The sequence below is a fragment of the Hyla sarda genome, chromosome 6, assembly GCF_029499605.1.
Source record: "Hyla sarda isolate aHylSar1 chromosome 6, aHylSar1.hap1, whole genome shotgun sequence".
NCBI classification, from domain to species: Eukaryota; Metazoa; Chordata; class Amphibia; order Anura; family Hylidae; genus Hyla; species Hyla sarda.
The window spans coordinates 35878767-35898184 of NC_079194.1; the positions used below are offsets into that span (position 1 = coordinate 35878767).

Genomic DNA, 19418 nt, shown 5'->3' on the forward strand with positions numbered 1-19418 from the left:
ATGCAACACAAAAAATCCTACTAAATCTACTTGGAAAAATCATTAGTAAATGAGGCCCATTATTTATCATTATTTAAAAAAAAAAGCATATTCCTTACGTTTTTTTTTTTTTTCTGCAATTGTTTTATTTATTTTCCCTAATGTTTTTATTTTGTTTTCTTTCCAGCCCTATCCATCTCTAGATAATATGGTGTAAGCTGAGAGTAGTGCACGACATGACTGACCTTCTTCTGATGTCTCCATTACTAACACTGATGTGTTTTTACATCAACCATGACACACACACTCCATGCATTCTCTATGGGAGCTCCGGAAGTACAGTGGTCCCTCAACATACGATGGTAATTCGTTCCAAACGAGCCATCGTTTGTCGAATCCATCGTATGTTGAGGGATTCGTGCAATGTAAAGTATAGGAAGCTGTACTCACCTGTCCCCGCGCTCCCGATGGTGACCCCGGACCTCCGCTGGGCTCTCTGCTGTCTTCTCCGTTCCTCCGCTGTCTTCTCCGGTCCTCTGCTGTCTTCTCCGTTCCTCCGCTGTCTTCTCCGGTCCTCTGCTGTCTTCTCCGGTCCTCTGCTGTCTTCTCCGTTCCTCCGCTGTCTTCTCCGTTCCTCTGCTGTCTTCTCCGGTCCTCTGCTGTCTTCTCCGGTCCTCTGCTGTCTTCTCCGGTCCTCTGATGTCTTCTCCGCTCCTCCGCTGTCTTCTCCGGTCCTCCGCTGTCTTCTCCGGTCCTCTGCTATCTTCCGCAAGGCCTTACTGGGCCTGCTTAGCGACGTCATTATGCCGCTGCGTACGCCATTCCTATTGGATGACGTGCGCAGCAGCGTATTGATGTCATCGGAGAGGGCCGAGAAGACACCGGAAGACCAGCGCTGGACCCGGAGGGCACCCCGGAGCATCGTGGAGGAGTAAGTAATACTTACCGCACCACACGGGGAACATTAAGCTGCTATCCGGCAGCAGCTTAAGCATTTGGCGCTGCTGGATAGCACTTAATGCGATGGCCCTGACATAAAAAAGCATCGTATGTCGATTTCATCATATGTCGGGGCCATCGTAGGTCGGGGGGGGGGGGGGGGGGTCACTGTACAATGCTCGTGTATCTCCGGCTATTCCATAGACAGAACATTGAGTGCATACTGACATGCTGCTCCTTGCACAGAGAGAGACGGGGCGCTGTTCTAGAGATTGCAGGAGGTCCCAGAGGTCGGGCTCCCCAGTATAATACACTTATCATACCTATCCTTTTGGACTACCCTTTTAAAGGGGTACTCCAGTGGAAAACAATTTTTTTTTTTTTTTAACTCAGCTGGTGCCAGAAAGTTATACAGATTTGTAAATAACTTAAAAAACCTTATTCCTTCCAGTACTTATCAGCTGCTTTATGCTCCAGAGGAAGTTGTGTAGTTCTTTTCTGTCTGACCACAGTGCTCTCTGCTGACACCTCTGTCCATGTCAGGAACTGTCCAGAGTAGAAGCAAATCCCCATAGCAAGCCTATCCTGCTCTGGACAGTTCCTGACATGGACAGAGGTGTCAGCAGAGAGCACTGTGGTCTGACTGGAAAGAACTAAACAACTTCCTCTCTAGCATACAGCAGCTGATAAGTACTTGAAGGATTAAGATTTTTTAATATAAGTAATTTACAAATCTGTATACGTTTCTGGCACCAGTTGATTTGAAAAAATATATATCTTTTTTTCACCTGAGTACTCACACGTACACAGATTTGATGCGCAGGATTTTCTGCTGCAGATTTCAATGGAAACTAAATGACTGAGCGCAGCTTCTAATCGGCAGCTACAAATCCTGTGCAGGATCCTGTATGTGGGAACGTACCCTTAAGGAGAGAGTACACCAAGATCAGATTTATCAAAACCTGTCCGGAGGAAAAGTTGCCCATAGCAACCAATCAAATCGCTTGGGCAACTCAGCAACTTTTTCTTCTGGACAGGTTTTGATAAATGTCCCCCATGTTTTGTATGGCTCAATGTGCTACAGAACAAATAGGGTTTGTTCTTTTAATGGCGAAAATCGATTAGATGAATGTTGTTTTCTTTTCTTAGCACAACACAGAGGAGAAGGTAGATGGAGTTTGTGAGAAAGCAGGAGAGGAGTCCTGCCCGGGCAGTAGTGCGGTGATGGTGAGGGACGTAGAAAAACCAAAACAAGTGGTAAGAATTTCTGAGTTTTCGGAAAGAGTCTCTTATGTCCTGGTTTCCGGTACTGAATCTTTACATATTGAATGATTTCCATAAGAATATAAAGCAGAACAATACAGGAACAGAAATATAACTAAACTAAATGTAAAGAAATTCCCCAAATTCCTCTTTTTAATTTGTTAGGAAACACTGCGGCAGGGCCTAATAGTATGTATGTCGGCGTACTGGTGTAATGCAGTGTATTATATGAGCACACAGGGGATCGCATGTTCAAGCACACTATTGGGACTGAAAACAGTAAAAAAAAAATTATCAAAGGTTTAAAAAAAAAAAAAAATAATAATAATAATAATAAAAAAAAAAATATATATATAGCAACCAAGTAGACGCAGCAGCACTCCAGCGTAGTGAAGAATAGTGACTTTTATTTATCACCAAAATGCAATAGCGACGTTTCAACCACCTCACGTGGCCGTCCGCAAGCAGTGCAAGTTACATAATACGTGCTTTAAATAAAGAGAGACAATGTGACCTCACTTCCTGTGGGCGTACAATAATTCGCATGTGTAAACAAACAAGTAGGTTCACAGTAATAGACCTCTATACATCCCATGTACAGGTGTACAGGGAACCCTGTTCTACTGCAAAATTAAGTGTAACAACAAATAAAGTGTAGAAAAACAAAACACTCGTGCTAAGCACACAATATACAATTACTATGCAGTGCAGTGTTATAAAACGATGTTCCGTGTCAATCAGTCCATACCTCCAGTCCCGGACGTGGGACCCGAACATAGAGATCTCAAAAATACCCCTGACTCCTCCATAGGAACGAAAAAAACAATGTAATAGATGATCGGCGTCCTTGCCGACTGTAGTAGTTTCCGGTGACCGGATCCAAACTTCCGGTTCACAGGCCTGTGGTATTCCAATTAACGCATGCGTGGTGTTCCGGCTGGAGAGTTCAGGTCATCTTGGGTGTTGGCAGGCCCTCTCTCGGAGTATTGGCGCCTGCGCACTTGTCGACCGAGTTCGCGCCTGCGCCTCGGTACCTTGAGCTCCCGGTCAGCCATCTTAGGTGCTGGAAAGTGGACAATTTAAGGCTTGACATAGTCCCTGTGTTGCCAGTACTTCTCCCAGCGGGCCCACGGTGTCAGTGCAATTGGTGATTGGTTCCCCACTGTTAGGGGTTGTTCACCAGTGCACCGTGATACTTGCTAGACCACCTACATGGTACGGATATAGCAGAAAAAACGCCGGCCCCTGATATGGAGATTTAATGTACCTGATGAATGTCTAGCCCGTCCACAGCATCCAGTTCTCCATGGCAGGTAAGCACCACTATAGTTAAATTGGAGTCCACGTCCTGGCCCAAAACAAATAATAAAAAGACAAATTTTAGGAAAAAGAGGATAATCCTAATGGAGGTTTCAACTTTCAGGTGGATGATGGAGATCTAGTCGGGTTTCCACGTCGGACCTGGATCGAAACACAAAAAAAGTATTACTAATGTGATAAAGGAAATAGTGTATATATAACAAAATATTTAACTAGGAAAACACTTATTACACAGATCAGGATGTGTCATCGTTATCTCAATTAGGCGTTACAAATAGCATGTGTTACCTTAAAGTCAACATTCAGACCCTCTGGTTTGAGGGTATGAAGTTGGAAAATCCATTTAAGTTCCTTCTTTTTTAGTAAACGTACACGGTCCCCGCCCCTTTTAAGGGGGGGGACGTGATCAACTAGCATAAATTTCAGGTCCTTTTCTCCATGGCCTGCCTCTAGAAAATGCTTCGGAACTGGTAGATCTTGTTTTTGTTTCCGTATAGTGTAACGGTGTTGATTTATACGTGTTTTGAAGTCATAGGTCGTTTCCCCTACATATAGTTTTTTACAAGGGCACCATAGTATATAGATGACAAAATCACTCGTACATGTCAAGTAATAGGGGATTTTATATTTTATACCAGTAGTAGGGTGTTGAAAAAAACTGCCTTTCACCATGTAGGTGCAGTTCACGCATCTTCTACACGGGTAAGAGCCAGTGTTTTCCACTGTCAGGGCCCATCCACAGCCTGCACCCACTGCACCTAGTTCAATTCGAGAGTGCTGCTCCACCTGCTTCTATATATATATATATATATATATATATATATATATATATATATAAAAGCAAAAATCTTAGTTACGAAGAAACCAATATATATATATATTAGAGATGAGCGAACTTACAGTAAATTCAATTCGTCACAAACTTCTTGGCTCGTTAGTTGATGACTTTTCCTGCATAAATTAGTTCAGCTTTCCGGTGCTCCGGTGGGCTGGAAAAGGTGGATGCAGTCCTAGGAGACTCTTTCCTAGGAATGTATCCACCTTTTCCAGCCCACCGGAGCACCTGAAGGCTGAACTAATTTACGCAGGATAAGTAATAAACTGCCGAGCTGAGAAGTTCGTGACGAATCGAATTTACTGTAAGTTCGCTCATCTCTAATATATATATATAAAATTTATTATCGTTGTATCCACAATGACCAAACAATAATAGTATCATGTGTTATTTATCCTGCTGAGTGAATTTTGTATGGACAATGCTTTTTTTTTATTTTTATTTTTTTTAATAAATAAAAAAGCACAATATTTGCCAAATTGCCAAACAATTTAATACGAAAGTGGTGAAAACATAATTTATGCAATAGTACCTTTTTAAAAACAACTGATTCCACAAAATACAAGCATTCACACTGCTCCGTTGATGAAAAAATAAAAATGTTATGGCGCCTAAAATGTGGTAGGACATTTGTGGCGCACACAATATATCATATAATATAATTTTTATTTTTGTCAAATATTTAAAGAAAACTCTCTTACTTGGGCATGGCTGTAATCGTACTGACCCGCAGAATATAGTTAAAGGGGTACTCCGGCCCCAATACATCTTATCGCCTACCCAAAGATGTCTGATCGCAGGGTCCCGCTGCTGGGGACCCCCACAATCTAGCATGTTGTGCCCACCTGTAAGTACTGCCGGAAGCGCTGGAGGTTCTCAGTCTTTTGTCTCTCAACCACGCCTCCAGCGCTTCCGGCAGTACTTACAGGTGAGTCCTGCATGCTAGATTGCTGGGGTCTCCAGCGGCGGGACCCCCACGATCAGACATCTTATCCCCTATCCTTTGGATAGGGGATAAGATGTCTTGGGGCCGGAGTACCGCTTTAACTTTACTGCATGGTAAACACTGAAAAGAAAATTCTAAGGAGCAAAATTAACAAAATTGTGGAAATGCTGGATTTTGCTATTGTGTCCCTCCAAAAAAAAAAAAAAAAATCAAATAAGTACCGTATATACTCGAGTATAAGCCGACCCGAATATAAGCCGAGGTCCCTAATTTCACCCCAAATACCCAGGAAAAGTTATTGACTCGACTATAAGCCTAGGGTGGGAAATACATCATCCCCTCTGTCATCATCCCCTCTCTCATCATCCCGTCTCTCATCATCCCCTCTGTCATCATCCCCCCTGTCATCATCCAGACCCCCGTCATTAACACCCCTGTCATCATCATCCCGTCATCATCCCCCCCCCCCCTTCATCATCACCGCATGTCAATCCCCTCAGTGGTCTTCAACCTGCGGACCTCCAGATGTTGCAAAACTACAACTCCCAGCATGCCCGGACAGCCATCGGCTGTCCGGGCATGCTGGGAGTTGTAGTTTTGAAACATCTGGAGGTCCGCAGGTTGAAGACCACTGCGCGGGCCTTCGTCATTATCCAGACCCCCCCCTTTAGTTTTCTATTCACCTCCCCTCGGTGGGAAGGAAGGGTGAGCTGGTCCGGGCCATCTATGCTGCCAGGACCGTCCGGTGGGGAGGGTTAGTCGTTCTGGGCTGTACATTTTCACCGGGAGGCCCTCTTCTCCGCTCGCTCCGGGCCGGCCCCGGACTAGTGACGTTGCTTTAATGATGACGCACAGGGACGTTCATGGGCATGAAAGTCCCTGTGCTTCGTCGTCAAGGCAACATCACTAGTCCGGGGCCGGCCCGGAGCGGAGAAGAGGGCCTCCCGGTGAAAATGTACAGCCCAGAACGACTAACCCTCCCCACCGGACGGTCCCTGCAGCATAGATGGCCCGGACCAGCTCACCCTTCCTTCCCACCGAAGGGAGGTGAATAGAAAACTAAAGGGGGGGGGGGGGTCTGGATAATGACGAAGGCCCGCGCAGTGGTCTTCAACCTGCGGACCTCCAGATGTTTCAAAACTACAACTCCCAACATGCCCGGACAGCCGATGGCTGTCCGGGCATGCTGGGAGTTGTAGTTTTGCAACATCTGGAGGTCCGCAGGTTGAAGACCACTGATGAAGGGATTGACAGGCGGAGAGTTCACTCAAGTATAAGTCGGGGGGGGGGGGGGGGCCTTTTCAGCACGAAAAATTGTGCTGAAAAACTCGGCTTATATTCGAGTATATACGGTAACAAAAGTTTTTTTTTAATACATTGCCTGTACACAAAGTCTTGTCTGTTATTTTGTGTTTCTTTTAGACTGAAGAACACAAGGACAAGGAGGTCCTAAAATTACCTGAGGGCTACAGTAACCCGGTTCTCAGACGCTTCCTGCGCAAGGTGCTGAAGGAGGCCGAGCGTTTTGGGCTTGTAAGTAGTAAGAGATTATTTATTTTGTGTGTGTATGTATTTGCACCAACCTGCTACATTGTTACAACTTTGCTCAGTTAAAGTAAAAGGAGATCCCTGACTACTAGATATGAGGACTATACGGGGAAAATTTATCAAAACCTGTCCAAAGGAAAAGTTGCCCATTTTTTAACAAGGCCTCTGAAAAATGAAAGAAGGGAGAAGGGATCTGATTGGTTGCTATGGGCAACTGGGCAACTTTTCCTTTGCACAGGTTTTGATAAATCTCCCCTTATAAATGTTTATACTTTGTTGTTGTGTATGAGATGCAGTTAATATAAAAAATAAAAATATATATATATATATATATATATATATATATATAAAAAAAATGTTTGTGTATAAAAATATATATAATGTATATATGATGCAAGAGAGTTAGGCAGCACTCACTAGGTCTTCAGTGCAAAACGAGCTTTATTCAATCCTTAGCATAAAACAATGTGGAGCGCGGCCATGCAGGTCAGGAGGCACTGACTATCGTAACACTGGAGGAGTGTGACAGCTGTTTCGTAGGTCATGCCTACTACATCGGACCACAACTGCCCATAGCGTCCGCTCCGGTAAAATACATGTAGAAGCCGATGTTACAAGCGGGCGTGCTCACACATATGTAAGTTAAAAACGTACAGAAAAGTGTAAACATTAAAACCAATCACACGTGTGGGACTGCATACAAGAAAAATACACTGCTCAAAAAAATAAAGGGAACACTAAGATAACACATCCTAGATCTGAATGAATGAACTAATCGTATGAAATACTTTCGTCTTTACATAGCTGAATGTGCTGACAACAAAATCACACAAAAATTATCAATGGAAATCAAATGTATCAACCCCTGGAGGTCTGGATATGGAGTCACACTCAAAATCACAGGGGAAAACCCCACTACAGGCTGATCTAACTTTATGTAATGTCCATAAAACAAGTCAAAATGAGGCTCAGTAGTGTGTGTGGCCTCCACGTGCCCGTATGACCTCCCTACAATGCCTGGGCATGCTCCTGATGAGGTGGAGGATGGTCTCCTGAGGGACGTCCACCTAGACCTGGACTAAAGCATCTGCCAACTCCTGGACAGTCTGCGGTGCAATATAGCGTTGGTAGATGGAGCGAGATATGATGTCCCAGATGTGCTCAATTGGATTCAGGTCAGGGGAACGGGCGGGCCAGTCCATAGCATCAATGCCTTCCTCTTGCAGGAACTGCTGACACACTCCAGCCATATGAGGTCGAGCATTGTCTTACATTAGGAGGAACCCAGGGCCAACCACACCAGCATATGGTCTCACAAGGGGTCTGAGGATCTCATCTCGGTACCTAATGGCAGTCAGGCTACCTCTGGCAAGCACATGAAGGGCTGTGCGGCCGCCCAAAGAAATGTCACCCCACACCATTACTGACCCACTGCCAAAACGGTCATGCTGGAGGATGTTGCAGGCAGCAGAACGTTCTCCACGGCGTCTCCAGTCTCTATCACGTCTGTCACATGTGCTCAGGGTGAACCTGCTTTCATCTGTGAAGTGCACAGGGCACCAGTGGCGAATTTGCCAATCTTTGCGTTCTCTGGCAAATGCCAAATGTCCTGCACGGTGTTGGGCTGTAAGCACAACTCCCACCTGTGGATGTCGGGCCCTCATACCACCACCCTCATGGAGTCTGTTTCTGACCGTTTGAGTGGACACATGAACATTTGTGTCCTGCTAGAGGTCATTTTGCAGGGCTCTGGCAGTGCTCCTCCTGCTCCTCCTTGCACAAAGGCGGAGGTAGCGGTCCTGCTGCTGGGTTGCGCCTCCATGCTCTGGACACTATGCTGACAGACACAGCAAACCTTCTTGTCACAGCTCGCATTGATGTGCCATACTGGATGAGCTGCACTACCTGAGCCACTTGTGTGGGTTGTTGACTCCGTCCCTTGCTACCACTAGAGTGAAAGCACCGCCAGCATTCAAATCAAAAGTGACTAAAACATCAGCCAGGAAGCATAGGAACTGAGAAGTGGTCTGTGGTCACCACCTGCAGAACCACTCCTTTATTGGGGGTGTATTGCTAATTGCCTATAATTTCCACCTGTTGTCTGTTCCATTTGCACAATAGCATGTGAAATTGACTGTCAATCAGTGTTCTTCCTGAGTGGAAAGTGTGATTTTACAGAAGTGTCATTGACTTGGAGTTACATTGTGTTAAGTGTTCCCTTTTTTTTTTTGAGCAGTGTAGTACATGAGCACTAAAAATTACAAGAATACTCTGAGATCTAGTTTATCGTTCAGTCCTAGGGCACCTTGTGCCTCCGTACATATAATCCGCTTTGCTTCTGAACGCAGCAATGCCTTTTTTCTATCCATACCTGCTCTTGGTCTAACTCTTCCGATACCGAAGAATTTTAGTGCTGAAGGATCTCCCCCATGAGATTCTTGTATGTGGTGGATGACCCTGGGGGAACCCTTTCCAGATTTGATAGAATATATATGCTCTCGGAATCGTGTATGGAGTGGGCGAGTGGTGCTACCCACATAGAAAATAACATTTTCTTTTTTTTATATTTATTTAGCTTTGTATTTTAATTCACAAACTTACCAACAAGGTAAACATAAACAACAGCCTCCATAGGTCCCAGAGACCGACTCCACCATAATGACAGGGAGCAATACATATAAAAGCACCCATCAGCAGTAAGGAAGGGTATATCTGAGACCCGACCGGAGAAAGCCCAGCACAAACAGACATACACACATGCACACTTCCCGGTAACAATTCTTTCATGTCCGAAAAGGATAAGAAAACCTGATCCTCCGCAAACAAGTGAATCACAAATTTGACTCCATGAGAACCCCAAAAGCCAGCCTCCTCTAACCCATGGAGGTGAGAAAAATGCACATGGGTGCTCTAGGAGATACCAGAGGCTGCGGAAATTTGCTCGACACCACGGACCACACTTTAGCTATAGTTTGCAGGGGAAGAAAAAAAGAGGCGTGAGAGTGATACCTGTAGAGTGAGTTAGTGAGAGCGTCATAGGAACCCATAAGCGCTCCAGTTAGGGCAGTTGCCGAGTTCGAGAGATCCTGGTCGATCCACCACGCTGCATAGACCAGTTGGGAGGCAAGAAAATAGTTATATACATCAGGGGTGGCTAAGCCGCCATGTCGTTTTGGGAGCCTGGAGAAGAGCCCGACCAAGTCTGGGAGGCTTTCCCTTCCAATAGAAGGATCCCAGAGCACCACATAGAACACTAAAATATTTCTTAGGAGGAATCAGAGGGGCTAAATGAAAATGGTACAGGAATTTAGGAAGGTAAATGATTTTGAAGATATTGATCCTGCCAGCTAGGGACAGAGGGAGTGAAGACCAGGCAGTTAACTGCTCCACAGTGGAGCTTAAGAGCGGATCCAAATTCAGGGATAGAGAGTCCGTCAGGGATGCAGTAACCTCCACCCCCAGGTATCTAAAACGGGAGACTAGTTGCTTCTGGCAAGAAGGGGAGAAGAACCCCACGTGAAAGCGCCATTAAAGAGGACTTAGCCCAGTTTACCGTGAGCCCAAAATCGAACCTAATCAGTCCAGTAGGTCAATTAAAGACAGGAAAAAAACTTCCACATCTGCTAAGTACATTAACGTGTCATCCGCATAAAGGAGAACCTTCTCTACATTAGAACCCCTGGGGATGCCTCAAATAGTAGGGTCTTTACGGATCGCCGCTACCAAAGGCTCCACCGCAAGCACAAAAATAAATGGAGATAGCGAAACCCCTGCCTCGTCCCCGGACCCAGGAGGAAGGAAGCAGAAACATCCAAGTTAGTGCGAATGCGGGCCCTATGGCTATCATATAACAATCGAAGCCAAGCACAAAATCAGGGACCAAACCCAAATGCACACAGGACCTCCCATAAAAAGGGCCACCCCACCGAGTCAAAGGCCTTATAGACATCTAGATTAACTACCACTCCTGTAGGAAAGCCCTCCCCACCCCTGCAATATTGAGTTGTAGGCGCTTGACATTCATGTCAGTAGCTCTACCTGGCAGCAACGGGTCCTTTCTAGGCTTGGGAAGCACCACAATAAACGCCTCCCTCATAGAATCTGGAAGAGAATCCTCAACAGCTATCAAATGAAATAGTTTGAGTACAGGAGCCAAGCGCTCCTCATTCATCCTATACCAGTCGCCAATCATCCCGTCCAGACCTGCGGTTATCCCATGGGGAAGATCACAAATAGCCTGCTCTACTTCCTCAACTCCAAAGGGGGCGTCCAGCGCCTCTGCCTGAGCGCAACTAAGCTTAAGAAACTCACAATTTCCCCCTGACAGGGCCTAGGAAGGGCAGAATACAAGGAAGAGTAAAAGTCCCTGAAGATAGAGTTAATCAACTGGGGGTCAGACACCACAGAACCATCCTCACCCCTAATACAAGGGATAGAGGCAGCAGGACTACCAGCCCTCGCTAAATAGGCCAACAGCTTCCCGTTCTTGTCCCCAAACTCAAAAAGGGCAGCCTCCCTATCCGCCAACTGTAACTGGACCCTATCCTTCTGAACCACCAACAAAGACCTCTGAGCCTTGGCCCACGCCCTTTGGTTATCAGGAGAAGGATCTCTAACATATGCCACCTCCAAAACACTCACCTCCTGCAGCAACTTATGCTCCATAGCTGACCTCATTTTCCATTGGCCCGCTGCACCAGCTATAAAGGCACCCCTGATTGTGACCTTGTATGCATCCCATTGAACTAAAGGGTCAGGATAAGAAGCATTATGCTCCCAGTACTCAGTATGGGCAACCCCCAGAGCCTCCACAACAGCCTCGGCCGGAAATAAAATTTTCTTATGAAATATATTCTAAAGGTTAATGTTTTGCAAATATGTACAACCTATAACAAGTTTTTGATTCTGACAGTGCCCATTTAAGCCCATAATGAAACCGATATTGAATCTGAGAATAGACCTAAAAATTGGGCATTATTTTTATTCATCAGCCAGAAGACTCCAGTTCTGAAGTCTATTACAACGCCGAGATGGTTCTGACAAAGCAGATGGTTGCAGAGATTCAGAAGTTCATCGATGATAAGGATTGGAATCTGGGGGCTCTGGAGGAAGCATTGATCAGGACACTAGTGCAGTTCAGATATCACAACGTGAAAGAATGGTGGACGGGGATGTTCGAGGACTATATTGGCATCGATCTTGGCACCACTTTTAAGGTAATAAAATGCATGAGATTAGGGCTGTTCCGATACCAGTATCAGTATCAGGACCGATACCAGACATTTGCATGAGTACTAGTACTCGTGCAAATGTCACCAATACCTTTTACCGATACTTTTATACATGTAATGAAAGAGTATTAACCAAAAAAGATATGGTTATCTGAGAACCATTATCATATGGTCAACATGAAATACCAACACCAAAACAAGAGACCATACAAGAGAAATATAAATATAAAATAAGTAAACTTTATTGAGGTATCACAAAAACCTAAAAACATTAAAAATAAATAAATAAAAAAACATAAAGTGTGTGGGTACAACAAGAACTCGGGCAGAAGAGAAGAGGGTGAGGGTACGAAGACAAGTCCTGAAACAGGGACTGTGGATATGGGCATGGAACTGACTGTCTGGAGATACGTGTATTAGCCAATGGAGTGGTACGACTGCAAATGGTATAAGACCAGGGATTGCTAAAGTAGAGTCACTTCACACAATGGTGTACTGAAATGCAGCAGATGATGCAGATATATCAACAGAAGTATATGTTGCCAGTGGTAACTGCAAAGGTACATGGAAGCATAGAATAACCTAGAAACAAGATCCAATCAAACAAAATTGCTATGCGCGACCAATGCACCTAAGGGAGTACCTCTCACCTCCTACCTCGAACACGTTTTGGCTTCAATGGCTTTGTCCGGGGGCCTATGTTTTTAGGTTTTTGTGATACCTCAATAAAGTTTACTTATTTTATATTTCTCTTGTATGGTCTCTTGTTTTGGTGTTTTGGTATGTAATGAAAGAGCCGCGGCCACTCTGAGCCCCTCTCTGCCTCTTTAAGAGAGTAGATTCTGGGGCTGGGAGCGTCCCGCCGCGCAGACATGTCTCCTACGTCCCCGCCACTGGAGCTTAGGGGTAGAAAGAAGGATCGCCGGCCCTCATCAAGTCTGTGGCTGTCTGCCTGCTGCCTGAGGTGTGTACAGTACATGGTCTGTCCATAAACAGTTAAAGGGGTTATCCAGGAAAAAACTTTTTTTTATATATCAACTGGCTCCAGAAAGTTAAACAGATTTGTAAATTACTTCTATTACTAAAAAAATCTTAATCCTTTCAGTACTTATGATCTGCTGAAGTTGAGGAGTTCTTTTCTGTCTAAGTGCTCTCTGTTGACACATGTCTCGGGAACTGTCCAGAGTAGAAGCAAATCCCCATAGCAAACCTCTTCTACTCTGTGCAGTTCCCGAGACAAGCAGAGATGTCAGCAGAGAGCACTGTTGCCAGACAGAAAACAACAACTCAACTTCAGCAGCTGATAATTATTGGAAGGAGTAAGACTTTTTAATAGAAGTAATTTACCAATCAGTTTAATTTTCTGGTGCCAGTTGATATATAAAAAAAAGTTTTTTCCTGGAGAACCCCTTTAAGGAGCAGCACAGGCACTCGGCCCGTTGCCTGTGCCAGGCCGGTCAGTGAACATTAAGGGCCGGCTGCCGGCTGCAAATGCATACACAGGCTGATAATGCTTAACCTGCCTTGAGCTGGCCCATGGGCCATGATCATCCCCATCATGCTATACTGAGCAAACACAACCCTGTACTGTCAAACACTCCGTGTGCTTAACCCTGTACTGTCCGACTTTGACATCACTGTGCATATAAATCCTGTACAGGGATGTCACTGTGCATGTTAATCCTGTACTGTTACAGTACAGGGTTAATATTGTTATAATAGGTATCGGTAATTGGTATTGGTGAGTACTTGAATAAAAGTATCGGTACTCGATCTTATAAAAATGGTATCGGGACATCCCTACATGAGATTATTGAGTGAACATCATCAATGTTATGTTACTGTCATGGAGATCACACATCTGTAGTGTCGGTATAAGTGATTTACACATCGCTTTGCTTGAGAAGGATTCCAGGATAGGAGCCGAGATGTCGTATAATACAAGAAATTGACATTGGGTCATATATCACAATATAGTTTTATTTATTTTTGAAGCTGTTGCAGGTTTCAGATTTTCCATGAAAGCCAGTTGACAACTTAAACAGAAGCCGTGTGGATAGATGTCACCCAGACAGAACTGAAATAAGACTGAAAATGGGATAAGGAAAACATGGCTGCTTCTTTCTTCAAAGTGTACCTGTCATTAGCAAAAACATTTGATATAATGTATATAATATAATTATATGTATATTTGTAATATACATTGATTAAAAAATGTGTATACACTGAGGACAAGCAGGGCTGTGTATACACTGAGGACAAGCAGGGCTGTGTATACACTGAGGACAAGCAGGGCTGTGTATACACTGAGGACAAGCAGGGCTGTGTATACACTGAGGACAAGCAGGGCTGTGTATACACTGAGGACAAGCAGGGCTGTGTATACACTGAGGACAAGCAGGGCTGTGTATACACTGAGGACAAGCAGGGCTCTGTACACTGAGGACGAGCAGGGTTCTGTACACTGAGGATAAGCAGGGCTGTGTATACACTGAGGACAAGCAGGGCTCTGTACACTGAGGACAAGCTGGGCTCTGTACACTGAGGACAAGCAGGGCTCTGTACACTGAGGACAAGCAGGGCTCTGTACACTGAGGACAAGCTGGGCTCTGTACACTGAGGACAAGCAGGGCTCTGTACACTGAGGACAAGCTGGGCTCTGTACACTGAGGACAAGCAGGGCTCTGTACACTGAGGACAAGCAGGGCTCTGTACACTGAGGACAAGCAGGGCTCTGTACACTGAGGACAAGCTGTGCTCTGTACACTGAGGACAAGCAGGGCTCTGTACACTGAGGACAAGCAGGGCTCTGTACACTGAGGACAAGCAGGGCTCTGTACACTGAGGACAAGCTGGGCTCTGTACACTGAGGACAAGCTGGGCTCTGTACACTGAGGACAAGCTGGGCTCTGTACGCTGAGGACAAGCTGGGCTCTGTACGCTGAGGACAAGCAGGGCTCTTTACGCTGAGGACATGCAGGGCCGTGTACGCTGAGGACAAGCAGGGCCCTGTACGCTGAGGACAAGCAGGGCCCTGTACACTGAGGACAAGCAGGGCCCTGTACACTGAGGACAAGCAGGGCCCTGTACACTGAGGACAAGCAGGGCCCTGTACACTGAGGACAAGCAGGGCTCTGTACACTGAGGACAAGCAGGGCTCTGTACACTGAGGACAAGCAGGGCTCTGTACACTGAGGACAAGCAAAGCCCTGTACACTGAGGACAAGCAAAGCCCTGTACACTGAGGACAAGCAGGGCTCTGTACACTGAGGACAAGCAGGGCTCTGTACACTGAGGACAAGCAGGGCCCTGTACACTGAGGACAAGCAGGGCCCTGTACACTGAGGACAAGCAGGGCTCTGTACACTGAGGACAAGCAGGGCTCTGTACACTGGACAAGCAGGGCCCTGTACACTGAGGACAAGCAGGGCTCTGTGCAATAAGGCTCTTTGACATGCTCAAGCTCGCACATCAGGATGATTGACAGACCAGGAGCCTGCACAGAGCGCTGCTTGTCCCGCCCACACTTCCTTTATTTTGTCCCAGCCAAGACACACAGGTAATAGCTGCAGGGACAGCATTTCTTCACCCAAAAATAAACACATTTTTTAACCAATGTATATTACAAATATAAATATAATGTTGTTATCTACATTATATAAAACATGTTTTTTTTTTCCAAACGCAGATGCTTCGATGCTTTAACATATTGATCGTATTGAGAAAAAAAAAACAGATAGGTCTCCTGCCAGGAAGTTGAGCATGAAATGTTTTTGTGATGTTACCTCTGAGATTACTCCTCTACAGATTCTCCTGTGCATTACGTGCATTGTGACGGTCATAGCGACAGAGTTGTGGTCGTGTGTTGGATGGTTTACACAACTGAAGAGACTTTGTATACTAAGCTTTTTTATTAGCGTGGCATGGAACTGGATGTACTTGTACAAGGTAAGCTTACAAAAAAATAAAAAGAAAGAAAACTACTGCCACTTTACAGGAAATTTTGGATCGTCGTTCAAGTCAACAAAAGTTTTGATCGATTGATGATCTTCTATTTCAGTGTGAGGAGATGCTGGACGGTACAGTCACCGTGGCCACTCTGCCACGTTCAGCGAATTCCCATGCACAAGTGCTTTTCTGATAAACAGGACTTGTAGCACGGGATGGTTGCTTTGGCAACTTTACTGTCTAGCATAGCCTGTGTCTACCCACAAAGGAAACTGAAAAAAGTGCTTGTTTAAAACTTTGGACTTGCATTTTAAAAGCTCTGTAACCTTTGTATCCATTTTATTGTATTGCATCTTTAATGCGATAAATAACACCTTTGTAATTGGTTGTTCTTAAAAACTGTGCATTGTTTTGCATCTGCAGTTTGCATTTATTGCAGTACACAGCAAACTGCTCAATGCCATTCACAGTCATAACCGTCTGATACTCATCTCCAATCCATCTGTCTCCTTTCATGAATGCAAATTGTACCTCAATTTTAATCATATCTAAATTCAGATTAAAGAAGGTTGTAGGAGCAGACAAGAGAGGCTGGAGATGAGCCATCAGACAGAATGGACTGTGAATGGCATCAAGCAGCCTGCTGTGCATTGTAATACATGCAAGCTGCATTGTGCCTAAAAGGTAATTCAAGGCTTTCCTGTCATCTTTGACCTACTGTATAGTTATGGGCAGCTTTCCCTTGTGTAAATACTATTATAACTACTGCTGCATGTACAAATGTTCACGAAGCACCTTACAAACCCAGTAAGTCACATACCATATATACTACAGTAGTATACCGTAAATCGTCCCCCAGCACAGTGCCAGTCTGTTTATTCCAGAGTACTTTTTCCAGCACTATGTCATTGCATAGGAGAGAGGAGTGTATGCTGTGCTTTTATTGGATAGAGAAGTAAGAGGAAGGAAGTCTTTGTGTGTGTACTGCTGGCAAGCAGCTCAGCTCTGGTCCCGCCCTCTGAAATGTAGAGAATAAGAAATAGCTGTGACATGCGTTGCAATTGGAATGAGTATGCCAGTGCAGGATACGTTTGGTGTCAAGCTGGATTATATGCTGACACATACAGGACACTGTGTGATTAAGACTGAGGCACATAAATCATGCCATACAGGTTCTGCCATGTGTTTAAAGGGGTACTCCGGTTTAATTATTATTATTATTTTTTTTAAATCAACTGGTGCCAGAAAGTTAAACAGATTTTTAAATTCTATTTAAAAATCATAATCCTTCCAGTACTTATGAACTGCTTTATGCTCCACAGGAAGTTGAGTTGTTCTTTCCAATCTGACCACAGTGCTCTCTGCTGCCACCTCTGTCCATGTCAGGAACTGACATGGCAAACCTCTCCTGCTCCGGACAGTTCCTGACATGGACAGAGGTGTCAGCAGAGAGCACTGTGGTCAGACTGGAAAGAACTACACAACTTCCTCTGGAGCATACAGCAGCTGATATGTAAGGATTAGGATTTTTTAATAGAAGTAATTTACAAATCTGTTTAAAGGGGTATTCCAGGCAAAAACATCTTATCCCCTATTAAAATGATAGGGGATAGGATGTCTGATCGCGGGGGGGGGGGGGGGGGCCGACGCTGGGTCCCCCCCGCGATCTCCCTACAGCAGCCCACATTCTATGCGTAGCTGCGTCTGCAGTTTCAGAAGCCGACGGGCTTCCGAGACAGGGACGTGATGTCACGCCACGCCCCCTCCATTCATGTCTATGGGAGGGGGCGTTGCGGCCGTTACGATCAGACATCTTATCCCCTATCCTTTCAATAGGGGATAAGATGTTTTTGCCCGGAATACCCCTTTAACATTCTGGCACCAGTTGATTTGAAATAATAGTTTTTTACCGGAGTACCTCTTTAAGCCGAGTGTTTCCGAACCAGAGTGCCCCCAGCTGTGGCAAAACTACAACTCTCAGCATGCCCGGACAGCCTACGGCTGTCCGGGCATGCTGAGAGTTGTAGTTTTGCCACAGCTGGAGGCACCCTGGTTGGGAAACACTGGCGGAAGTCCTAGTTTTCGAGACTTGATATGCATATACAGCCAGGCAAGTGTTATAATGTTTTCTGCAATTGATCGTGTGGTTCCCTCTTAATTTCCAGGTGGCTTTTGCAGAACGGCAGGCTGAGCTGGCAAAGAATCAGAAGTTCGATGACAACTGCGGGGAAAAGATAAGCTGGTCCGAAAGTCTGATCGGTGAGATTACAGCGTGCCCTGGCTATTAATAGCATGACTTCTAAGTAGGAGTAATACACAGTTTTTAAATTATTTTTATTTTTTTTCAAGTAGAATTAATTTTATGGAGGCCGAGCCCATCATAGAGCAATACAATGGGGCTACATTCTCACTATAGAATCTTCGATCGGAAGGTTCCATCAGCTGCAGGCACTGCCAAAATCCTTCGGCGCTAAAACCAAATGAACATGTTTATTCTTTTGTCGGTTCCGGAGCCCTGAAATTCCGCAGGGGAATATTCTGTGATGGAAATTCTGCTGTGTAAATGGTGCAGCGGAATCTCGTTGGAAATTTCGCTTGTAAATTCCGGAGTGTGAATGTACCCTAAGGAGTCGATGTACAGAAATGAATATAGGGACCCGCTATCTCTACCTAGTAGTAAAGTTGAATGTAATGTATTGCTGGTCTATCCAAATCTCTCTGGTCATTGAATTTTTAAGGGTTAATATTAAAATGACCTCTTGTTTAAATTAAAGGGGTATTCCAGGAAAAAACTTTTTTCTTATATCAAGTGGCTCCAGAAAGTTAAACAGAGTTGTAAATGACTTCTATTAAAAAATCTTAATCCTTTCAATAATTATCAGCTGCTGAAGTTGAGTTGTTGTTTTCTGTCTGGCAACAGTGCTCTCTGCTGACATCTCTGCTTTTCTCGGGAACTGCACAGAGTAGAAGAGGTTTGCTATGGGGATTTCCTTCTAATCTGGGCGGTTCCCGAGACACGTGTCATCAGAGAGCACTTAGACAAAAAAGAACAACTCAACTTCAGCAGCTCATAAATACTGAAAGGATTAAGATTTTTGAATAGAAATAATTTACAAATCTGTTTAACTTTCTGGAGCCAGTTGATATATATATATATAAAAAAAGTTTTTTCCTGGATAACCCCTTTAAGTTTTGTGTTTCATATCTTTTTAAGAGTTTTGTTGTTGTTGTTTTTTTCCCTCTAATTTTCCATGTTACTATCTATATTATGAAATAATCCTAAAATCTTGCAGTTAGCATTCTGGCCACTGAACCTAATAATAAGATGACCCTTCCTGTTCTGTAGAGATCACATTTCAGCAGCCTCCTCGTTATCATCACAGGCAGGATTACAGTGACAGGTGACAAC

General features: G+C 44.7%; 1 protein-coding gene across 5 annotated transcripts in view; it reads left to right on the top strand.

The window, feature by feature from the left end:
* The window catches only part of CLCC1 (chloride channel CLIC like 1), a 76298-nt gene that overhangs the window by 9762 nt on the left and 47118 nt on the right, over window positions 1–19418 (top strand). For all 5 annotated transcript variants that reach the window (XM_056523492.1, XM_056523494.1, XM_056523495.1 and 2 more), the window contains exons 3-7: window positions 2068–2175; window positions 6705–6815; window positions 11822–12046; window positions 15869–16009; window positions 18175–18268. In XM_056523492.1, coding sequence (XP_056379467.1) covers window positions 2068–2175; window positions 6705–6815; window positions 11822–12046; window positions 15869–16009; window positions 18175–18268 — 679 coding nt within the window. The remainder of the gene's footprint in view (window positions 1–2067; window positions 2176–6704; window positions 6816–11821; window positions 12047–15868; window positions 16010–18174; window positions 18269–19418) is intronic.